The sequence below is a fragment of the Podarcis vaucheri genome, assembly GCF_965113315.1.
Source record: "Podarcis vaucheri genome assembly, chromosome: Z".
NCBI lineage: Eukaryota > Metazoa > Chordata > Lepidosauria > Squamata > Lacertidae > Podarcis > Podarcis vaucheri.
The window spans coordinates 2,738,947-2,759,851 of NC_138758.1; the positions used below are offsets into that span (position 1 = coordinate 2,738,947).

Sequence of the window (20,905 nt, forward strand, 5' to 3'; positions counted from 1 at the left end):
ACAATTTAAGAAGGATATTGACAAGCTGGAACGTGTGCAGAGGAGGGCAACAAAGATGATCAAGGGTCAGGAAACCAAGACTTATGGAGAACGATTGAAGGAGCTGGGTCTATTTAGCCTGGAAAAGAGAAGACTAAGAGGAGATATGAGAGCCATCTTCAGTGATCTCAAGGCCTGTCCTATGCAAGATGGAGCAAGCTTTTCTCCTGCTCCAGAAAATGGGACTCCAACCAATGGCTTCAAGTTACAAGAAAAGAAGAAGAAGAAGAAGAGTTTGGATTTGATATCCCGCCTTTCACTCCCTTTTAAGGAGTCTCAAAGCGGCTCACATTCTCCTTTCCCTTCCTCCCCCACAACAAACACTCTGTGAGGTGAGTGGGGCTGAGAGACTTCAGAGAAGTGTGACTGGCCCAAGATCACCCAGCAGCTGCATGTGGAGGAGCGGAGACACAAACCCGGTTCCCCAGATTATGAGACTACCGCTCTTAACCACTACACCACACTGGCTCTCAGTGAGATTCTGGTTTAACATCAGAAAGAACTTTCTGACAATAAGAGCTGCTTGGCAGTGGAACATATTCCCTTGTGGACTCTCCTTCCTTGGAGGTTTTTCAGCAGAGATTGGCTGGCCACCTGTGATGGATACTTTAGCTGAGATGCCTGCATTGCAGGGGGTTGGACTAGATGATTCTTGGGGACTGTGCCTGTATCAACCAGCCATTGGTGCCTGGCGCCTAGGGATGTTGGAAGGCAGAAAAGGGAGCAGAAATTGCCAATGTTTGCTCATATGTTGCATGTCTGGGACAGAAATGAATCCAGTGAATATGATTAGTATTCAGTGCTGTTGTTGCTTTTAGCTCGGAAATGATATGCAATTGATTATACTACCAATGCTCTTTGCCTTGCTTCTCCTTTGCATTCAAATGAACGGGGTAAAGTACACAATTTCCCTGCAGCAGACGGCAAGATTGTAGTTTTGGGTAGAAAATGAATTGCAGTGGAATGGAAAAAGGGCTGCATATGCCAAATCCAGGGTGGAATGGAAAACAATGCATCCCAGCTAGCAGCTGAATACATGAACTGGCATCATCAAAAAGTAATTTGCGTGTGCACTTGTGTGAAGGCACCCCCAGCAGAGGAAGACAAGAAATGCAAGAATTCCAAACTACAGAGACTCAAGTCTGGATGGGAGTAAGGAGATCACAGAGCCTAACCCTCTTGCTCTGAGGCATGGACACCCACTTACTGTCAGCCCCTCTCTTAGATCAAGTGATGAAAACCAGACCAGTTTGACAGATGAAAATAAGAGGTGAGTGCTGTATAATAAATGCAAAATCTACAAGGTACAAAGATTTTTTGTGGGGTGCATGGGGTATTAAGGGATGGGGTAGTACCTCTGGTGGAGGACATGTCATACTCCTTGGGAAGTTTGTCACCTTTGGTCCCCACCCTGCACTCAGCTCTCACCTGTGGCTCATAGAAGCTGTCAGCATGAGACAGCAACCACACCCTGGGAAATGGCTTTGACTGGCTGGCTAAACCAGGTGAGGGTAGCAAGGGGTCTCAAACCCCCAGTGAATTAGGAACTTCCCATGCATGTGAAGACAGGGAAGTATACCATCTAGGAGAAGGAAAACTCTGATCCTAAACCTCTATTGCCCTGCAGGATATCTTCAGGAGAATAAATAGCTAAGACGTGAACCCTACACAAACCCAGAGTGGAGTCCCTAAGAGGGTTGGATGGTGCCTTGCACACCTCCTTCCAGCAACTCCTGCAGCCAAGCTGGTGCCAAACGTCTTGCTCTGCTTCCCTTTGGACCACATCAGTGAGGCCGAGAGGGAGGGGTCTTGCCACCTGGGCAGACTAGGACCTTCACATGCACTGCCCAAGCTTGCATCCTGGGGAGGTCACTTTGGTGTTGCTAATACAGTGGTTTAACTTCACCCCTGGAGGTGCCCTCCATTGTCTCTTGAGACAGATGGATGCCAACAACAAAGTTGTGGAACACAAGATTGTCAGGTCTAGCCAGCTGAGCCTTGGAATTCCACTGTTCAGGTATGGCTTGGACTCATAGTGGATGAAGGGACCCTCCCCTTGAAGCTTTGGTTGGAATCAACATAGAATCAACTGAGAACCTATCTTTTCTGCCAGGCTGTTTAGAATAATAAGCGACACTTGGACTAAAGAAATTTTATACACTGGATAGAGGCCCATTTTTATTGAGGCTGGGTGGGATCCAACATTGTCTGCTAGTGCAAGGGCTCTTGAACTACTGGACGATTGAGTTTTAATATTACACAACTGTTGTGCTAGTGGAATCTTGTTGCTCGTATTTCGGTCACTCCCATTGCAGTGTCCATCCTTACCATTCCTAAAGAACATACATAACAGCTTCACTCCTTTTGTACCTCTTAACTTAAATGTCCATGTTTCCATGCCACTAATGGTAGTCAAACACAAACAGTGCATAAATGCTCACAGCCCCCAATCATGCCAAAATGGCTGGGTGCCTTGTCTATTACCAGGAAAACCATTATTTATGTGGTGCCATTATGGTACACAGCACCTTATCGAGAAACATTTGCCAGGAAAACTGGTTGTTGCCTCATGCAGTTTAAAAAGAAAATTACAACTGTGTGACGTAGCAGCTAAAAAAGCCAATGCAATTCTGGGCTGCATCAATAGGAGTATAGCATCTAGATCAGGGGTCTGCAACCTGCGGCTCCGGAGCCGCATGTGGCTCTTTTACACCTTTGCCGCGGTTCCGGGGCAGATACTAGCGAGGGAGGAGGCGCATTGTGCGCCCCGACACTTCCCACAGTGGCGGGCGCTGTACTGGCTGTGACGTCGCATGGGGGCGGTGCGTGCATTAGTCCCGACGTCACCTTCCCGCCCGCTGTCAGATTGCGGATCTGGAGATATATTTGTTTTAAATATCACAACGGTTTTGCGGCTCCCAGGTTTTTTTCCCTTCGGAAACGGGTCCAAGTGGCTCTTTTTGTCTTAAAGGTTGCAGACCCCTGATCTAGATCAAGGGAAGTAATAGTGCCACTGTATTCTGCTCTGGTCAGACCTCACCTGGAGTACTGTGTCCAGTTCTGGGCACCACAGTTCAAGAAGGACACTGACAAACTGGAACGTGTCCAGAGGAGGGCAACCAAAATGGTCAAAGGCCTGGAAACGATGCCTTATGAGGAACGGCTAAGGGAGCTGGGCATGTTTAGCCTGGAGAAGAGGAGGTTAAGGGGTGATATGATAGCCATGTTCAAATATATAAAAGGATGTCACATAGAGGAGGGAGAAAGGTTGTTTTCTGCTGCTCCAGAGAAGCGGACACGGAGCAATGGATCCAAACTACAAGAAAGAAGATTCCACCTAAACATTAGGAAGAACTTCCTGACAGTAAGAGCTGTTCAACAGTGGAATTTGCTGCCAAGGAGTGTGGTGGAGTCTCCTACTTTGGAGGTCTTTAAGCAGAGGCTTGACAACCATATGTCAGGAGTGCTCTGATGGTGTTTCCAGCTTGGCAGGGGGTTGGACTCGATGGCCCTTGTGGTCTATTCCAACTCTATGATTCTATGATTCTATGAATATTGGTGAAAAAGAACCCAGGAAAACAAGGGAAGCACCATTTATTTATTTAAAATGTTTGTTAGCCACTCTTTGTCGCTAGAGTCCAGGGCGACATACAAAGGTGTGAATAATGCTTAATTCGCACCATGATAACTGTAATTTAAAAACAGTAAAAAGGAAGATATAAAGACTTACTTGAAAACAAAACCCCAAGGTGGCTATCACCAATGGAGGCGAAGGCTCAGAAAAAACTCAATATGGAGGCTAAATGGCCAAAATATTGGGAAATTTTGGAACAAGAAGCAGACAAATTGAAATTGCAGAGTTTTGAGAAATGAAAAGATAAAGTGCGAGACTGGCCTCATTACTATCAGATAATGGAGGCATATAATTTGGACAAGAAAATTGGCTTCCAGGTGGAAAAGTCAAAACTAGAAACAGAACTGTTAGAACCTAAAACTAAGATTTTGTCAAAGATGTATAACTTGCTGTTGAAATGGAATACTCAGGATGAAACGGTCAAATCTGCTATGATTAAATGGGCACAAGATGTTGGACATAACATTATGTTTGCTGACTGGGAACAGTTGTGGACCACAGGTATGAAATTTACGGCATGTAATGCCCTAAGAGAGAATATTATGAAAATGATATACAGGTGGTACATGACACCAGTCAAGTTTGCAAAAATCTATCATCTGCCCGATAATAAATGTTGGAAATGTAAAGAAACTGAAGGTACATTCTTTCACCTTTGGTGGACGTGCCCAAGGATTAAGGCTTTCTGGGAGATGATATATAATGAAATGAAAAAGGTATTTAAATATACCTTCCTGAAGAAACCAGAGGCCTTTCTCCTGGGCATTATCAGCCAATTGGTGTCAAAGAAGGACAGAACTTTCTTTATGTATGCCACAACAGCAGCAAGAATACTCATCGCAAAGTATTAGGAGACACAAGATCTACCCACTTTGGGGACTTCGGGGTTAGCACAATTGGCTAATGGCGGATTCCCTCTGAGCTCCGGAGGAAATCGGCTCCGCAGGAGTTGGGTCTAGCCGCTGCGGTGACGTGGGGACCCTTAAAAATCACAGGCGGTGAAGCCTGTGAACCTGGTGACTCGGCGGGCACCATTTGCACCCCCGACCCGCGAAGGAGCCTTTTTAAAGGCTTCGGAACGGGGGCCGGGGTGAGTGGCGCAGTGCTGAGAGTCGACTGCTCCTCCTGCAGAGTGAAGCCGCATGCCATGGTCGGAGAGCGCTGACTTCTTCTTATGAACAACTGGACTCTAAAGCAGCAACCCGTGAGTAGTACGAAAATTGGACTTGTAAAGAATTTTTATTTTTTTTGAATTAGGCACGATCGGGGAAGGCACAAATAGGAAGTCCGTCTCCCCGTCTTATATATAATCTAAAGCAAGGACCAGCTAACTAAGGTCGAGAGGATTTTTTCTTTTTTATTGGGTAAAGACATTAATTTCACGATTTGGCAGTTTAAGTAATCTTACTGGAGGATAAGAGCTAATTTTGGGAGCTGAAGTGCCACCCCCCCCCGGACCCGGGAGTGATCCGCGAGAGAGCCTGCTGAAGAGATATTGAAGAGTTTGACAGCTGTCAAATTAGCTGTCAAGACGGGAAAAGAGAACTTTGTTTTATACTGTCTCTGCTGGTTATATTCATTCCTATTTGGCTATATTTTGTTGAAAATAAGGAAAAACTGATACAAACTAACTTGATTTTTGGATTTGAACTGGAAGGAATATTAAGTAACCAAATCCCTCTAGAGCGGGTTTTGGGACATTACAAGAATGGCTGAAGGAGGGAAAACTCAAGCTAAATTGGACATAATTTTCTTTCTCTTGGGAAAGTTACAAGGCCAAATTGATGTTTTGGCTACTAACGTTGCAACCCTGGACTTAACAGTAAACAAGTGCATTGAATTTGATAAGGATTTGATCCAGGAAGTTCATGCAGCTGGACAAGAGGAGAAAGTTGAGAACTTTGAGAGTGTGGAGAAAGAGACACATGTTGTTTCTGAGGAAAAGGAAGGAGATGTAATGTTGCAGATGACAAAGGAGAGCCAGAGGCCTGACATGATGGTTACAAAGGAAAATAAGAACTTGATGATGAAAATCTGGTCTGAGCTCGAGATTGAAGAATGGAGAGATCTCTTTATGTGGAGATCTGAAGACCCAAGGATTACAAATCTGATTAAGGTGAAAGTTGGAGCTTCGGGGACATTTGGACTTGAAAGGAGTAAGAAACAAGATTTGGGCTCCACTTTTAAGTATGGAGGTCTGGCTGGAAGAAACATTGTTCCTATCGGGCCAGAGCGTCTCCGAGATCTGGTGTTTAATACTAAGGACTATCAAAAAAACCGGCAGAGAGGAACTGAGAGAGAATTGAGAGCCTCGGACGTTAGATCTCCAGGCTGATAGCAGATTAAGACTGATGGACATTTGTTGGGGATTGAAACCGTTAAGGGGGCGGGGTGGGGTTTGGGGATCCAAAGGGTGCATAATTATAATCCATCTTTTTTCTTTTTATTCTGTTTTGTTACTAGTATGAAAAGTGGGAAATTCGTGGAAGAGAATTTGGGTCGACTTTAGAAAAAGGATTTAAGATTTAAGAATGAATATTGATGCATAAATTTTGATGTTGTAAAAATGGTCTTTTAAATTGAACTAAATATAAAAAGGTTAAAAATTGGGGATAAGAACTTGTTGAATTAACAATTTGAATTGGAATATAAGAAGGGGAGGTGTGGGGAAGTCAGAGAAATATGTTATAGAAAAAGAAGGGTTCTAAACTGTATATGTTTTTTGTTGTTTTTTGTTGTTGTTTTTTGAAATGGAAAATTCTTAATAAATATCTATTAAAAAAAAAATCTACCCACTTTGGAAGAATGGCAGATGAAGGTGATGGACTATATGGAATTGGCAGAAATGACTGGCTGAATCCGAGACCAGGGAGAAGAGTTGGTGGAAGAAGATTGGAAGAAGTTTAAAGATTATCTACAGAAATATTGTAAAATTAATGAATGTTAGTATGATGTTGGATAGAAACTAAGTGGTCTTTAGCTGTAATGTTATAAGGGAATAAGAGAAAATGATTATTAATAGGTAAAAATTTAATGTCACAATATTTTAAAATTGAAGTCTAAGATGAATAAAGAGGGAAGGGATTTGCTGAACTAACAATCTGAACTGGAATACAGAAAAGGGAGGCGTGAGGAGGTCCGGGAAATAAGCAAATGAAAAATATCTGACGGAAAGATTGAATTGTTTTTAACCATTTTTATTTTGTATTTTTCTTTTTTCTTTTTGTTTTGTATTTTTTTGAAAATCTTAATAAATATTTTACAAAAAAACCCCAAAAAGTAAAAAGGGACCCTTTGGTAAGAACGCGGGAGAGGGCCTTCTCGGTGGCTGCTCCCAGACTTTGGAAATTCCTCCCTAGAGAAGTTAGACTAGCTCCCTCCTTGTTGTCCTTCCGCTGGCTTTTGGGAACTGTCTGGTTTTAATGAAAGGGTTGGTGCCATGCTGTTTTTATTGCAATTATCTGTATGTTTTTAATAGCTCTTTTATTTTTATATATAGATCTTTTAATAAATCTTTTTATAATAGTTTTAATTCTATTAATGTTTAATTGTTTTTTAATGATTCCCCTCCCCAATATGTTTTTAGCTGTTCTTATTTTATCTGTAAGCTGCCTTGAGTCCCTGTCAGGGAAAAAGGCAGGGTATAAATAAATATGCAATAATGATGATGATGATAAATGATTATAATGAGAAAGCAGACAAAACAAATTAAAACTGAAAACAATGGAGCAGCAAACTAGAAAAATATAAATAATCTTAAAGTCTAAAATGCCTGGGCAGACAAGGTGCTCTTTGTCTGGCAGCAACAAGCTGTCAGTGACAGGTGCGCCTCTTTGGCATCACAGCAGGAAAGGCCTGTTTGTTGTAGGAACATAGTGCACTAAGGAAACTTCAGAGGCTGCAGCTAGTGCAGAATGTGGCAGGTAGGCTGGAGAGAGGACCACATGTCATGAATCTTGAGAGCACAGCACTGGCTGCCAGTGAGCTACTGGGATCAATCCACCACATTAGTACAAAGCCCTAAGCAGCCTAGCACCCAAATACCCAAAAGATTGCCTCCCACAGAATCAACCTTCTCCGGTCCTACAACTGGCACAGAAGGCCCAGGGCTGCAAACAGATACCTAAGTTGAAACAAACGGAAAAGCAAAAGCATTCTGAAACAGATCAAGACATTCTTAAAACAATTGCAATTTACGAACCTGTAAATGCCATCACAGTTAAAAACATTCTAAAAACAATTGCAATTCAAAAACCTTCCATCCAATGATCTCGAGGTTGCTGGGAACTGATGTCAGTTGACGGTTTCTGAAAAAGCAAACTGGCCTCTAGCCAGCACACTGTTTCTATCAAGGGCACGAGGGTTCCAGTCTCATTTTAAATGAATTTGCTGGGGTTTCTTTTATGTGTGTGTTTAACTATTTTATCATTAAATTTATCAGTCACTCCCCCCTCCCCCCGGCAAAAAGCAATTCAGAATGACTTACAACAGTCATGTGGCAAAGCAACCCCTGATGTGAAAGTTGTTTGAAGGTGATGAATAAATTGATGATGGTGGTGGTGGGGGTGATTTATAGTGTGCCCAGCCACCAACCTGCACTGAAACGGAGCCTTGAAGCTTCAGCTGCAGTTGGATCATGTCAGCATCTGCTGAAGTACACAGTTGCTGCAGCTCGGCCGTCTTTGCCTTGATTTCATCAGTTGCCACATCGATCGGCTTCAGATTGACTTGGTGCTCATGACTGACGGGAATCCTCTTTTTGACGTAGGGGAAGGAGTTGGATGCTGGAAGGGGAGAGTAAACAAAAATGGTGGCATGTGCACAAGGAGTCCTGTGTGGGTAGAGCCACATACCCAAACTTGTGACATTAACTTTAGATAAACCTCTTTTATCTATCTAAAACATTTTTTTCCCCTGCTCTTGTGCAAAAAAACAAAAAACAAAAAAACCCAGGCTCCCAGGGCAACTCACAAATGCACTGGTAAAGCAGTCCCTGCCCTCATGCTTGTGATCTATAAACACATGGCATGAAAGGAAAATGGATTAAGAAGGAGGAGGAAAAAAAGCAAACTCAGATGGGTGTTATCTTTTGATCCCACATTCCTTCTCATGATGGGGAATTAAAAGCAGCTGACTGCATAAATCACCATCAAAACACGTTTTGTTGACATACATAGCATGGCCCTCTCTCCCTGCTGCCTGTACCCTTTCCCAGCATCTTAGAAGACGAATCTCACTGGTAAGGATCGTCCGCCTCTTGCACTGCTCTTCCACACTCCCATGTTTTTTCCCAGACAAAGTATATGGTGTCTCGAACACAAATCGGTTGATGTTGTGGTTCCTTTCAAAATCTGTCTTCCTCTCTGAGAGCTCTTTCTCATCAAAGTAGGGCTTCAGATAAGTCACTTGAATGTGCGCATACTTGGAGTCCAGGTCTTTGGCATTCACCTGAAGAAAGCGAGAAAACGAGTAAGGAAAGAGGCCCAGCCTAGCTCTGCACCACAATCAGGGACCGTGGACCAAGAATCTAAGAACCACATGACCTGCTGCTCTCCTGCTGCTTTTCTTCCAGTGGCAGAAAATGAGTACTAAATTTGCACTATATCCCACTTTTTTCTAGAAGTGACTTATGTCATGTGAAAGCTCAAACATGTGGAACTTAACCATTTGGGAAATGTCATGGAAAGGGAATAAACTCTCATGTGAATGCTGCCTTCCAGTATATTTCTGGAAGTGGCTTTTATGTCATGTGAAATCTGAATTATAATGCTGACAGAAGTCAGCTGTTGGGGAAATGTGCAAACAGAATAAATTGTCATATGAATGTACCCAATCTTAGGAGGTTTATTCTTGCATCGCTATTGGATGACATCCCTGGCTAAAATTGGCTTTTCCTAGCCCAGCCTTCCAATCGGCCAAGAACTGTATAGAAATGCTTCCAAGGCAGCCAGCAAGGCAAGAGGTGCCTACCTCAAGCTCTCTGATTAGTTTCCCATGGGCAGACCCTTTCCCTCACAAAAATGGATCAGTTTGTGATCTCCCTCGATCACAAGTGAGAGGCAGATCTCAGAACAACATCTCTATTCCTTTCTGCAATGCCTGCTCCTACATTGGTGGCGGGTGGCGCTGTGGTCTAAACCACTGAGCCTAGGGCTTGCTGATCGGAAGGTCGGCAGTTCGAATCCCCGCGACAGGGTGAGCTCCCGTTGCTCGGTCCCTGCTCCTGCCCCCCTAGCAGTTCGAAAGCACGTCAAAAGTGCAAGTAGATAAATAGGTACCGCTCTGGCGGGAAGGTAAACGGCGTTTCCGTGCGCTGCTCTGGTTTGCCAGAAGCGGCTTAGCCATGCTGGCCACATGACCCAGAAGCTGTTTGCCTGCTTCCTCGGCCAATAAAGCGAGATGAGTGCCGCAATCCCAGAGTCGTCTGCGACTGGACCTAATGGCCAGGGGGTACCTTTACTTTTACATTGTCTGAGGGTGGGCGCTGCCAAGAGAGGGGAGGACTGCAAGCATTTCTGTGTCACCTTATTTGAGTCCTGGATGATTTTGACATTCTCTGCTCCAAATTTGTCCCCATAAAGTTTCAGCAGGCGGAAGGAGATCTCTGATAGACCTGTTAGCTTAGGCTCTTTGTAGATGTATTCCTTGCCATCCTCTTCTTCAAAGAAAGCCTTTGTTGATCAGAAATGCACAACAAACAACATGATTGGAAGAAATTTAAAAATGGTTGCAGTGACTACAAATCAAACATCTACCCTATGCTCAGAATTCCATGGGAGTGCATAGCAAGTGATGAATGTAGTGCTGGGTGCAGAATTTAGCTTTCCTAGATTCTCCTTTCCTAAAACAACTTCCTAGTCCTCATGGCTGTTCCATGTCCTCATGCTTGCGAGTGCGCAGCCAACGCCTACTGGAATAGCAGATGTTAGAGGAGTAGATTAGTAAGAGTGAGTGAGAAAATAGAGAGGATTTAGCTCCCTTTCCCATCTTATCACTAGACAAAACCAAAATAAATTATGCAAAGCAGCAAGCAAAAGAGTGCAAAAGTGGTGCAAATTTCCCCAATCCACATGATTTATAAAGGTTATAGAAAGCAGCTTGTCCAGATGTAAATGTTGCATTCTGAACACAGGTTTTAATTTCCTTTGCCAAGCATAGCTACATCACTCACTTGTGCTTGTGGACAGCAAGGTAATTTCTAAAAATGTTTTTTTTTGCGATTTCTAATGCAGAGGGGAAAAAGACTAGTTTGCAAAGGCCACTCAAGATCAAGGATTTTGGTGCTGATCACGTCAGCTGTCAGTCTGGGGAACATAGGAGGCAGCTGCTTTATACCAGTCAGACCAAGGGTCTATCTCTGCATTGACAGGCAGCAGCTCTCCAGCAGCAAGCCCTCTGTGGAGATGTGGTTGGAGACTGGACCTGGGACCTTCTGCAACCAAAGCAGATGCTCTGCCACTGAGCGACTCCCCAAGCGACTGAGACACTTACCTGTCCATAAAAAGCAACTCGGAAATAAGTGCCCAGCAGCCTTTTTTTAGTCTGCATCACTTCCAGGATTTTAGTGTAAGCGCCGTGAAGTGTTCTGTACACTTGCGTAAGTTTCTGGAGATGAAGCAAAAACAGAATTGGCCAAATGGTTCAAGCCCTGCTGAAGCTCAAAGCCTGCTTATCACCATCTGCAAACTTTGTTGTGGGGCTGAGAACCAACCCAAGGAGCTGTGCTTTGCCATCAAAGATTTACTTGTGATACTTTCACTGGAGAGTTGAGGATGGCTGTGCAACCACTGACTCAGAGTTGGGGCTGTTTCTGCATCATGAGCAGAGCTCGGGATTTGACCTTTCTCCCAGTTGTTTGACAAATGGGGAAGAATGAGTAAGTGTGCACACCCACACACCCACACACCCCGCACAAACCCTGAAGCAATTGCTCGGCTGTTTACCCCTGAACACCCTCACCCACTCCTGGTCTTCAGCGTTTGGTCTCCAGCATTGATTTTATCATTCTTGGACACTGGGGACTGCCCAGTTGGCACTGATCCATGACAGGGCCTTTTCTGTGGTGGTTCCACAGTTGTGGAATGCCCTCCCTAGTGAGGTGCACCTGTCACCATCATTAGTAACTTTCAGGAGGATTTTGAATACATCCCTGTTTACTTAGATATGTGGAGGCTGAACATACATGGCAACCCTAAGATCATCAGATGGAAGAATGTTTTTAACTTCAACAGCTTCTAGGATCTTTTAAGCTTGAATTGGTTTGAGATGTTTTAATTATAATTGTTTTTAGAATGTCTGGATTTGTTTGCTGAATTTGTTTTGTGACAACAGGGAATAGCCCTTCCCCCAGATTTTCATTGCCCTTTATGGACAGGTATTATACTTAAACATTTTGACCTATAAATTAAATTTCATAAATTATCTCTGCGGGCCTTCCATATTGCTGTTTCTACATCTTCTCCATGATTGTTTGGGACTTTCCTTTTTTTGTGCATCCCCAAGCAGCACTGGAATTAAATTTATAGTCGAGTTATGTTATATGTGTCTTGTTTGTTGTTGTTGTTGTTAACCTAAAATATGTATCAAGAAAAGTCATTTTTTTATTTTTTTAAGGAAAAGAACCATCTTTCACTGCTGATTCTTTTCGTGTTGTTGCTATAGCTTCTCGTTTTTTTCTCTGAATTGATATTAAAAACACAGAGAGGTTCATTTTAAAAAAACACCCAAATAAAGGTAGCAAGCAGTTGAATATTACTAAGCAGTTGAATATTGCAAAGGAAAGCCATCACACAGCTGCCACAGGAGGCAGGGATGGCTACCCATTGGGATGGCTATAAAAGAGGACCAGGCAGATTCATGGAGGAATAGGCTATCAGCAGCTACTAGCCTTGGTGGCTAAGCTCTCCCTTCACTGTCAGAGGCCTTTGTGCCTCTGAGTATCAGATGCTCTTGCACTCGGGTCTGGCTTGCTGGTTTCCCACAGGGATCTGTCTGGCCACTGTGAGAACAGGATGCTGGACTAGATATGCCATGGTCTGATCCAGAAGAGCTCTTCTCCTGCACTCTTCAATGTAAAGGCAAGCCTAAAAACTGCCAAAATTTTGAACTTCTTTGTTCCTCCCTCCTTAGCTCAGATTTCACCTCTGCCATGAACTCATCAGGTAGCCTTGGGCATGCTGCCCTTCCTTACCCTCAATCTCCCACAACTTTGCTTTGCAATAGAGGGGATAATACCACTTACAGCAGGCTTCCTCAACCTCGGCCCTCCAGATGTTTTTGGCCTACAACTCCCATGATCCCAAGCTAGCAGGACCAGTGGTCAGGGATGATAGGAATTGTAGTTTCAAAACATCTGGAGGGCCGAGGTTGAGGAAGCCTGACACAGGGTTGTTGTGAGGATTACAAGATATTGCATTTGAAGTGCTTTTTGCAGTTGGAAGCACAACACAAATGTTAAGTGTTGTTATTACTGAGCCTGAAGATCAGGTCTTGAAGACCTGAAAGCTTGCTCAGTACAAGCTCAGTATGAAAGGTAAGGGACCTTTTTATTTTCAAGCAGAGTGGACGGAATTTAACTCTTTCCTTATTTCTGCTTCTGCTTAAAGTGGAGAGGATGTTTTTGCGTGCCTGTAAGGTTTCTTGCATCTAAACATTTTTCCTAAGAACCACTTTTTATCTTTTTAATGAACTTTTAAATCTTAATTTAAAACCTTGGAGTCTCCTTTAGCATACCATGCTATGTCTAGTGCCAAGTTCTGTACTTCCTTGAGAGATGTCAGGAGGCACTAAGGGAATTTTTAGGCTATTTGATGAAAGGCAGCTGGGATAAAATATCTATTTCACCTGGTGACTGCAGCAGGGTCTAAACGTGGGCATGGGGTACACTCTGTTTGGCCAGGAACTCGCCTCCCCACATGGCACAGGTTCCAGGGTGCAGCAGGGATGCTGTCACATGTTAAGCTTCTCAGTCCCCATGAAGTTAGCTATGAGCCTTAAGTCACAGTTTTGGTGGCCATCCCCTGTATGGAGGGCTGCTATAATGAAAGGCTGATTTGGATTCCATGCCTTCCCTCCTGATGCTGTCCAGATGTTCCAAGGGGACAACTCCCTCCAACCCCAGCCAACAGCCTCTGTGGCCAGTGGCCAGAGCGAATGGGAACTGAACCATCAAACATCTGGTGGGCACCTGATTGGTGAAGGCTGTCCACTGACCTGAGGCAAATTTCTGCTGAACTTAATGGAGCTTACTTCTCAACAGATGTGCATATAGGATTGTGTTGTGAGCCAGTACCTCAAACTCGCGTCGTTTCTCATAGATTGGAATGATCAGCTTCGAAATCTCTGAGATGGTTTCATAACGCTCTGCTTTCCACAAGCCATCAACACACTGCTCCAATAGCTCTACCAGGACCTCCTGAAGGAAGAATTTTATTTAATTTTTTTTAAAAAAAAGATTAAACAAGGGGAAAGTTGCTGGGATCATCGTGCTTTTTCTGAAGGGACAGAAATCAACACAGCAGAAAACGCAGAACAAGATCAGATGACTGTTTGGAACGGTTCCATCCTAAGAGCACAACCAGATGCTATTCGAATAGTGCGATCACCACCCAGCACATCCAGTTGTTGTTTTTTACTATTAAAAAAATAGCAGGCAGATAATGACAATTTTCACTGAGACCATAGTAAATGTGTGGTGTGCTTGTAAACCTTAACCTTAACCCAATAACAGCCTCCCTCCAATCTTACAATTATCATCGGAGGCGGGACAGGGGGTCTCTCACTAGGACAAATATAAATCTCCCACCCTGCATGTGGAAGTCTTCATGAAAACTGCACACACACTCTCCTGTCAGTGTGCAATAGCCTGCCTTACTTCACTGTAATGAACGTCCATCATCCCCGCGTCTTCTTTCATCGCCCCCTCTTCATCAATATTGGGTGTAATTTTCTTGAAAGATGAGCATCCAGCTGGAAATAGTTCTACAGTCAGAAGGAGAAAGATCAGTGGGAAGGGAACAAACCACATGGAGATTATGCATCTCACATTTTACCTGCCCCTGGCGTCACTAGCATTGACTGCTGTCTGTGTGTGGAATCTAGCTGTCTCGTGCATGATTTGCTCATTGTTTCATTTATTTACTTTAATAAATATGCCCACCACTTTTCAAGAAAAAATGCCTCTTAAAGCAGCTTACAAGCCAGGAACAATGAAGTACAATTTACAACCATATGAAATCCTGCAAAAATCTCTTTTCTACATTTCAAAATAAACATTTTACAAACTTTAAAATATCCAATGACTTCCCTTCTTCTCCTTCCATGATTCATATTACATATCGTACATTCCTGCATATTTTACTACTGTATAGCCATTCAAATCAATTCCCCACTTTTACAATCCAATATTGTTTACTCTGTTGAATTTATCTTAATGGTGCCAGAGTTTTCAGCTGTGTACAATAATTTTCCATATATTAAATAAATATTTACCTCTCTCCTTTCAATATAGGTTCTTCTTGCTCTCTTATTCTGTGTGTTAAGCCTGCAAGTTCTGAATATTCTAACATCTTAAACTGCCAGTCCTCTTGACAAGGGACCTTGCTCACTTTCCATTTGGGGGCTATCAGAACATGGGCTGTTGTTGTTGCATACATAAATAAACTTTTCTGGCACCTCGGCATTTCTGTCTGGGTTATTCCCAACAAAAAGGACTCTTGTTGTTGTTGTTTTTTTGGGGGGGGAGGTAAATGTAAACATTTTTTCCCACCAAGGAGTGGCGCAACAACAGCTCCTCCCCTAACACCACCCCCTGTCCCCAACCAGAAAAGAAAGAGCGCAGCCATTGTAAGACTGTGTCCTGAATCTCCATGTCGGCAAGGTGGTGGTCCAAAAGTTCGTGATTGACCATGTCGAAGGCTCCTGACAAGTCTAAAAGGATCAGCAGCCCCGACCAGCCTCAATCCAACTGCCCATGGAGATCATCTGTTAGGGTGACCAAAGCTGTCTTGGTCCCATGACCAAGGCCGACTTTCCATCCAGAAATCCACCAAGCTGTTCAGCAACCGCTCTCTCAATCACCTTACCCAAGGGTATATCTCAGCCTGGCAAATACACCCAATTTTGCATGGGACTGCGTATGAAGTAAGGCTGGTGAAGGCTGAGGAGGGCAAGACTAGAGGGGTGCATTTGGAACCCAGGCCTGATCCCTACCCCTAGTGTTTCTCCGTCCTCCACCAGTTGCGGACTGTGGGCTGGGGGGGGAGGGGTGGCATTGTTAATCTGGGAAGATTGCTCTTTCAGGGCTCTGCCAGCACCATCGATCCCCGGCATTGAATGTGTTGGCCTAGTGTAGGGCACCGAGGTGAGCTTGGCTGTCTGGCTGGTGTACCGGCCACCTAGCGCACCAGCAGCCACCCTGTCAGGCCTGCTGGAGGCGGTGGCCGGCTGGGCCTTGGAGTTCCCTAACCTATTGGTATTGGGAGACTTCAACGTCCACGCTGATGCCACTCCCTCCTCACAGGCTCTGGACCTGGTGTCTTCCATGGCAACACTAGGGCTCTCCCAGTTTGTTTGTTTGTTTTAGTTTTTTTAAAGTAATGTTTATTAAAAGTTTAAGAGTTACAAAAATTACAAAAAGAAAAAAAGAGTTAAACAAAGCAAAGCAAAGCAATACAATACAATAAAAAGAAAAAAACCCAATACAATAAAACCACAAAGAAGCAAAACAAAAACATTTAAAAACACATCCAACCTTTCCATGTCTTTACCTTTCATATACTTGTTTCATCAACCTCCTCACACCTCCCTTTTTTGTATTCTAGTTCAATTAGCTATTTCAGCAAGTCCTTTCCATCTTTCTCAATTTTCGTTCTAAAATTTAACTTAAAACACCCTAACCTTAAATTTTCCATTTTGTTCCATTAACAATCTATTTTTACTTAATTCTTTATAACATTTCTGCTAAAGCCATATAACTTCGTTCCAGTATCCTTCTAACATTCATTAATTTTACAATATTTCTGTAAATATACTTGTCAGGGAACTGACATCGGAGGAAAGGGAAGTGATAGGGCTCCCAGAGACTGGGAGAGAGTCAACAGCCAAAGCAGGGACCAGCAGGGGGAGCGCGGGGTCTCTGGAGGAGGATCTCAGTAATGCTGAGAGACACGCAGCAGCCCAGGCAGGAAGCAGAAGGGGAGAGAAAGGGGTGAGAGACACTTCGAGCGAAAATAGCGGGGAGGTGTCAGAAGCAACTGCAGGGAGACCTATGCTTCGCCGGAAGCTGTCACGTCGTGAGTCCAGGAGACGCGTTTCCTTTAAGTAACTTCTTTGCTGGAAGCGCTTCCGCAGACAGCCACTGTCGGACTCTACAAGTGACTAGAGCAGACATGTCTGAGGAGCTCTGTCACACACAGAGGTTTGTGGGGTCGCACAAACTCTGAAGGGGCACTATTTTAAGCACAAGCAGCTAATCATCCCCTGATAGCAGTCCGACAGTCTCTGTACGCTGCCTGTGCAGGAGAAGGCATCATGAGCGACCCAGCAGGAGCCGGAGCCGCAGGGGGTGGAGCTGGTCCAAGCTTGGAAGACAGATACCGAGCATTGGAGGTCCAACTTGCGCTGCAGACGGCGAGGCTCGAGGAGAGGAGGGCTCAAGATGCAGACAAGAAGGGGAGAACCACTCAGTTCCCCAGAAAGGTACCAGGATTAGTGCAGAAGTTTGGGGGGGACCCCAAGGATTACCATGCCTTTAGGACTGAAATGCAATATGCCCTGAATGTGCAGTTTGATGAGTTCCCTGATGAGGAATCCCGAGTTGCTTTCGTAATTGGGCATCTTGAGAAGGGGGCGCGAGATTGGGTTCGACCCCTGATGGCAACGCACAACGATATCCTGAAGGACACTATGAAATTCTTTCGCGCAATGGATATCATGTTCTCCAGCGATATTGAGGAGGGGGTAGTGCGCAGACAGCTAATGGCTTGCAAGCAGGGAAGCAGATCTGTCCGTGAGTACTGGACTGAATTTACCATGCTGATTCACAGATTGGGGTGGGATTTAGCGGCAGCACCCATTCAGATGCTATTTGAAGAAGGTCTTTCTTCAGCTGTGAAAGACGAGCTGGCCAGGAGCCCCAGGGCGGTGTCTATGGATCAGCTGACCAAATCTGCGCTGACCATTGGAGCGCGCCAGGAGGCAAGAGCCTTGGAGAGGCGGGAAGGGAGAGGGGAACGTTGGAAGGAGTTACGCATTCCAGACATTCCTGAGCCAGCTTTCCCGCCGGCAGAGCCGATGGAAATCGGAACAGCCCGCGCGCGCGCATTTTCAAAGCCCAGTGAGGGGGCGAAGAAGGAGGGAAAGGGACCCCGGAAATGCTATCTCTGCCAACAGCCAGGCCACTTTGCCAGAGTCTGCCCCCAGAGGAAGGAATGGCAAGGGATGGTGGGAACTGTTGAGGGGGAAGAGCAGGGAGAAACGGAGCAGGTAAAAGCCAACGCCTGGTTGCCAGCAGGGCACTGCAGCCAGGCCAAAGAGCAGTGAAAGTGCCCCTTCCCCAAGTGCCAGTGCCAGAAGCTCCTCGACCTGCTCTAGTGATTGAAGTGTCGCTAGAGTTGCAAAATGGACACCCCCTAAAAATAAAGGCGCTGTTGGACTCAGGCAGCTCCTGCAATTTCATGAGCAAGGAGTTTGCTGCTGAACACCAGATACAGACTATCCCCTTAAGCAACCCCCTGCAGGTGACCACGATCGATGGCAGAGAACTGTTGGGAGGAGGCGTCAGCTTGCAGACCATCCCAATGATAATGAGGGTGGCAAGGCACACAGAACTGATAGCGTTTAATGTGGCCACCTTGGGAGGCGCTCCCATTATTTTGGGAATGAGCTGGCTAGCCCTACATGATCCGCTGGTGGGCTGGCATCAAAGAGTGGTTTCTTTCGGTTCCGCACATTGCTTAGAACACTGCAGGGGGGAAAAGGGGTCAGCAGGGGCCCAAGCCACCCTAGCAGGGACGGAAGTGATGGAGAAGGGGAAGGTGCCATCACAGTATGCTGATCTCAGCGACGTGTTCAGCGAGAAGGAGGCTGACCAACTACCCCCGCATAGGCCCTTTGATTGCCAGATCAATTTACTCCCTGGAGCACAGCTTCCTGTAGGCAGGTTGTATGCCATGTCAGACAGGGAGATGCAGGAGTTGCGAGCGTTCATTGACAAGAACCTGAAGAGAGGCTTCATCAGAGAGTCCAAGGCAGCGGGGGGTAGCCCAGTGTTTTTTGTGGATAAAAAGAACACGGACAAGCCGAGACTGGTATGTGACTTTCGGGCCCTAAATGCAGTGACAGAGCCGGTGGCTTTTCCTATGCCCAGGATTGATGATATTTTGACCAGGGTGCGAAAAGGAAAGATTTTTACAAAGCTGGACCTAAGGGGGGCGTACAACCTGATACGTATAAGGAAAGGGGATGAATGGAAGACCACCATGTTCACCCCTTTGGGGGCATTTGAATATCTCGTTATGCCTTTTGGATTACAAGCAGGCTCCGCGTGTTTTCAAGCCTTTATGAACCATGTACTGGGGCCTTTGCTCTACAAGAATTGCGTGGCCTTCTTAGATGACGTGTTGGTGTATTCGGAGAATGAGGAGCAACATGTGAGAGACGTCAGAGAAGTGTTGAGCAGGCTGCAAGCCAACAGACTGTGGGTGAAACTGGAGAAGTGTCAGTTTCATACCAATGAGGTGGAATTCCTGGGGTACCGCTTGTCAGACAAGGGGTTGGCCATGGACCCCGGCAAGGTTCAAGCGGTGCTGGAATGGAAAACCCCCAAGACTAAGAAGGATGTGCAGAGGTTCCTAGGGTTTGGAAACTTTTATCGTAAGTTCATCCGAAACTTCGCTCACCTGACGGCGCCCATCACGGACTGTCTCAGCAGCAAAAAGAAGTTTGTTTGGACGGGGGAGGCGGAGCGAGCGTTTGAGGAACTGAAAAAGGCCTTCGCCTCTGACGAACAACTTCTACATGTGGATTTACAAAAAAAGCTGAGGGTCGAAACAGACGCTTCTGACAGAGCCATAGGGGCGGTGCTTCTTCTGCAGCCGGGGAAGGAGGGGTCCGAGTGGCGACCGTGTGCCTTCTTTTCGCGAAAGCTGAACAAATCTGAGAGAAACTACACGGTGTACGACCGGGAACTTCTTGCGATTTATGAGGCCTTCCGGAGATGGAGGCACCTACTAATTGGTGCACAACAGAAGGTGCAAGTGCGCACGGACCATAAGAATCTAGAGTATTGGAGAACTGCGCGAGTGCTCAACCAACGGCAGTTGAGATGGGCCCAGGAGTTCTCCAAATTTAACTTTGAGATTTGTTACGTACCAGGCCCGGAGAACGTTAGGGCGGACGCTCTCTCACGCAAACCTGAATATTTGGAGGGAGAGGGTGCACCCGAAGAGACCCATGTCATTCCCGAGGATCGCTGGGTGTGTGGGGCGGCATTGGTGGGGCTAAGGGAACTGATAGAGGGAACGGTGCAGGATGAATATGCCCAGGACAAACTCAGGGGTCTCAGGAGGGAGGGAGACAAACCCGGGGGTTTTGAGGAGAGAAACGGGGCGTTGTACTACAAGGGAGCGTTATACGTACCTGAAGGAGAATTGAGGGAAAAGGTACTCAAGCAACTGCACGATAGCCCCACAGCAGGGCATTTTGGGCAACACAAAACCATGTGGCTGGTTACCAGGGAATTCTGGTGGCCCAAGGTCAGGGAAGATGTGCGGGAGTATGTGAGAGGGTGTGACCGATGTCAACGAGCCAAGGGGGAGAGGCGGGCACCGGCAGGTTTATTAGAACCACTACCCACGCCGGAAAGACCATGGGAGGCAGTGGCAATAGATTTTATGACTGATCTGCCCAGGTCCAAAGGGAAGACAGCCATTATGGTTGTGGTAGACCTGTTAACCAAGATGGCCCACTTTATAGCCTGCTCACATGCGGTCACAGCAGAAGAAACCGCTAAATTGTTTGTGGAAAATGTGTTTAGATTGCATGGTGCCCCCTTGAGGGTGGTTTCGGACCGAGGGAAACAATTTACTTCCAGGTTCTGGAGGAAGCTCATGAGCTTATTGCATGTAGAGGTGAATTTTTCCACTGCCCGCCATCCAGAAACCAACGGGCAGGCGGAAAGAGCTAATGGTGTCCTCCAGCAATATTTGAGGTGTTATGTGAATGACAGAGAGA

The 20,905-nt window shown here is 45.5% G+C and overlaps 1 protein-coding gene across 3 annotated transcripts in view; it reads right to left on the reverse strand.

Annotated features, from left to right (window-relative positions):
- DOCK11 (dedicator of cytokinesis 11) overlaps positions 1–20,905 on the reverse strand; it is a 175,787-nt gene that overhangs the window by 15,266 nt on the left and 139,616 nt on the right. For all 3 annotated transcript variants that reach the window (XM_082207379.1, XM_082207381.1, XM_082207380.1), the window contains exons 45-50: positions 14,547–14,653; positions 13,965–14,087; positions 11,165–11,278; positions 10,198–10,344; positions 8,911–9,121; positions 8,267–8,457 (exon numbers count right to left, since the gene is read on the reverse strand). In XM_082207379.1, coding sequence (XP_082063505.1) covers positions 8,267–8,457; positions 8,911–9,121; positions 10,198–10,344; positions 11,165–11,278; positions 13,965–14,087; positions 14,547–14,653 — 893 coding nt within the window. The remainder of the gene's footprint in view (positions 1–8,266; positions 8,458–8,910; positions 9,122–10,197; positions 10,345–11,164; positions 11,279–13,964; positions 14,088–14,546; positions 14,654–20,905) is intronic.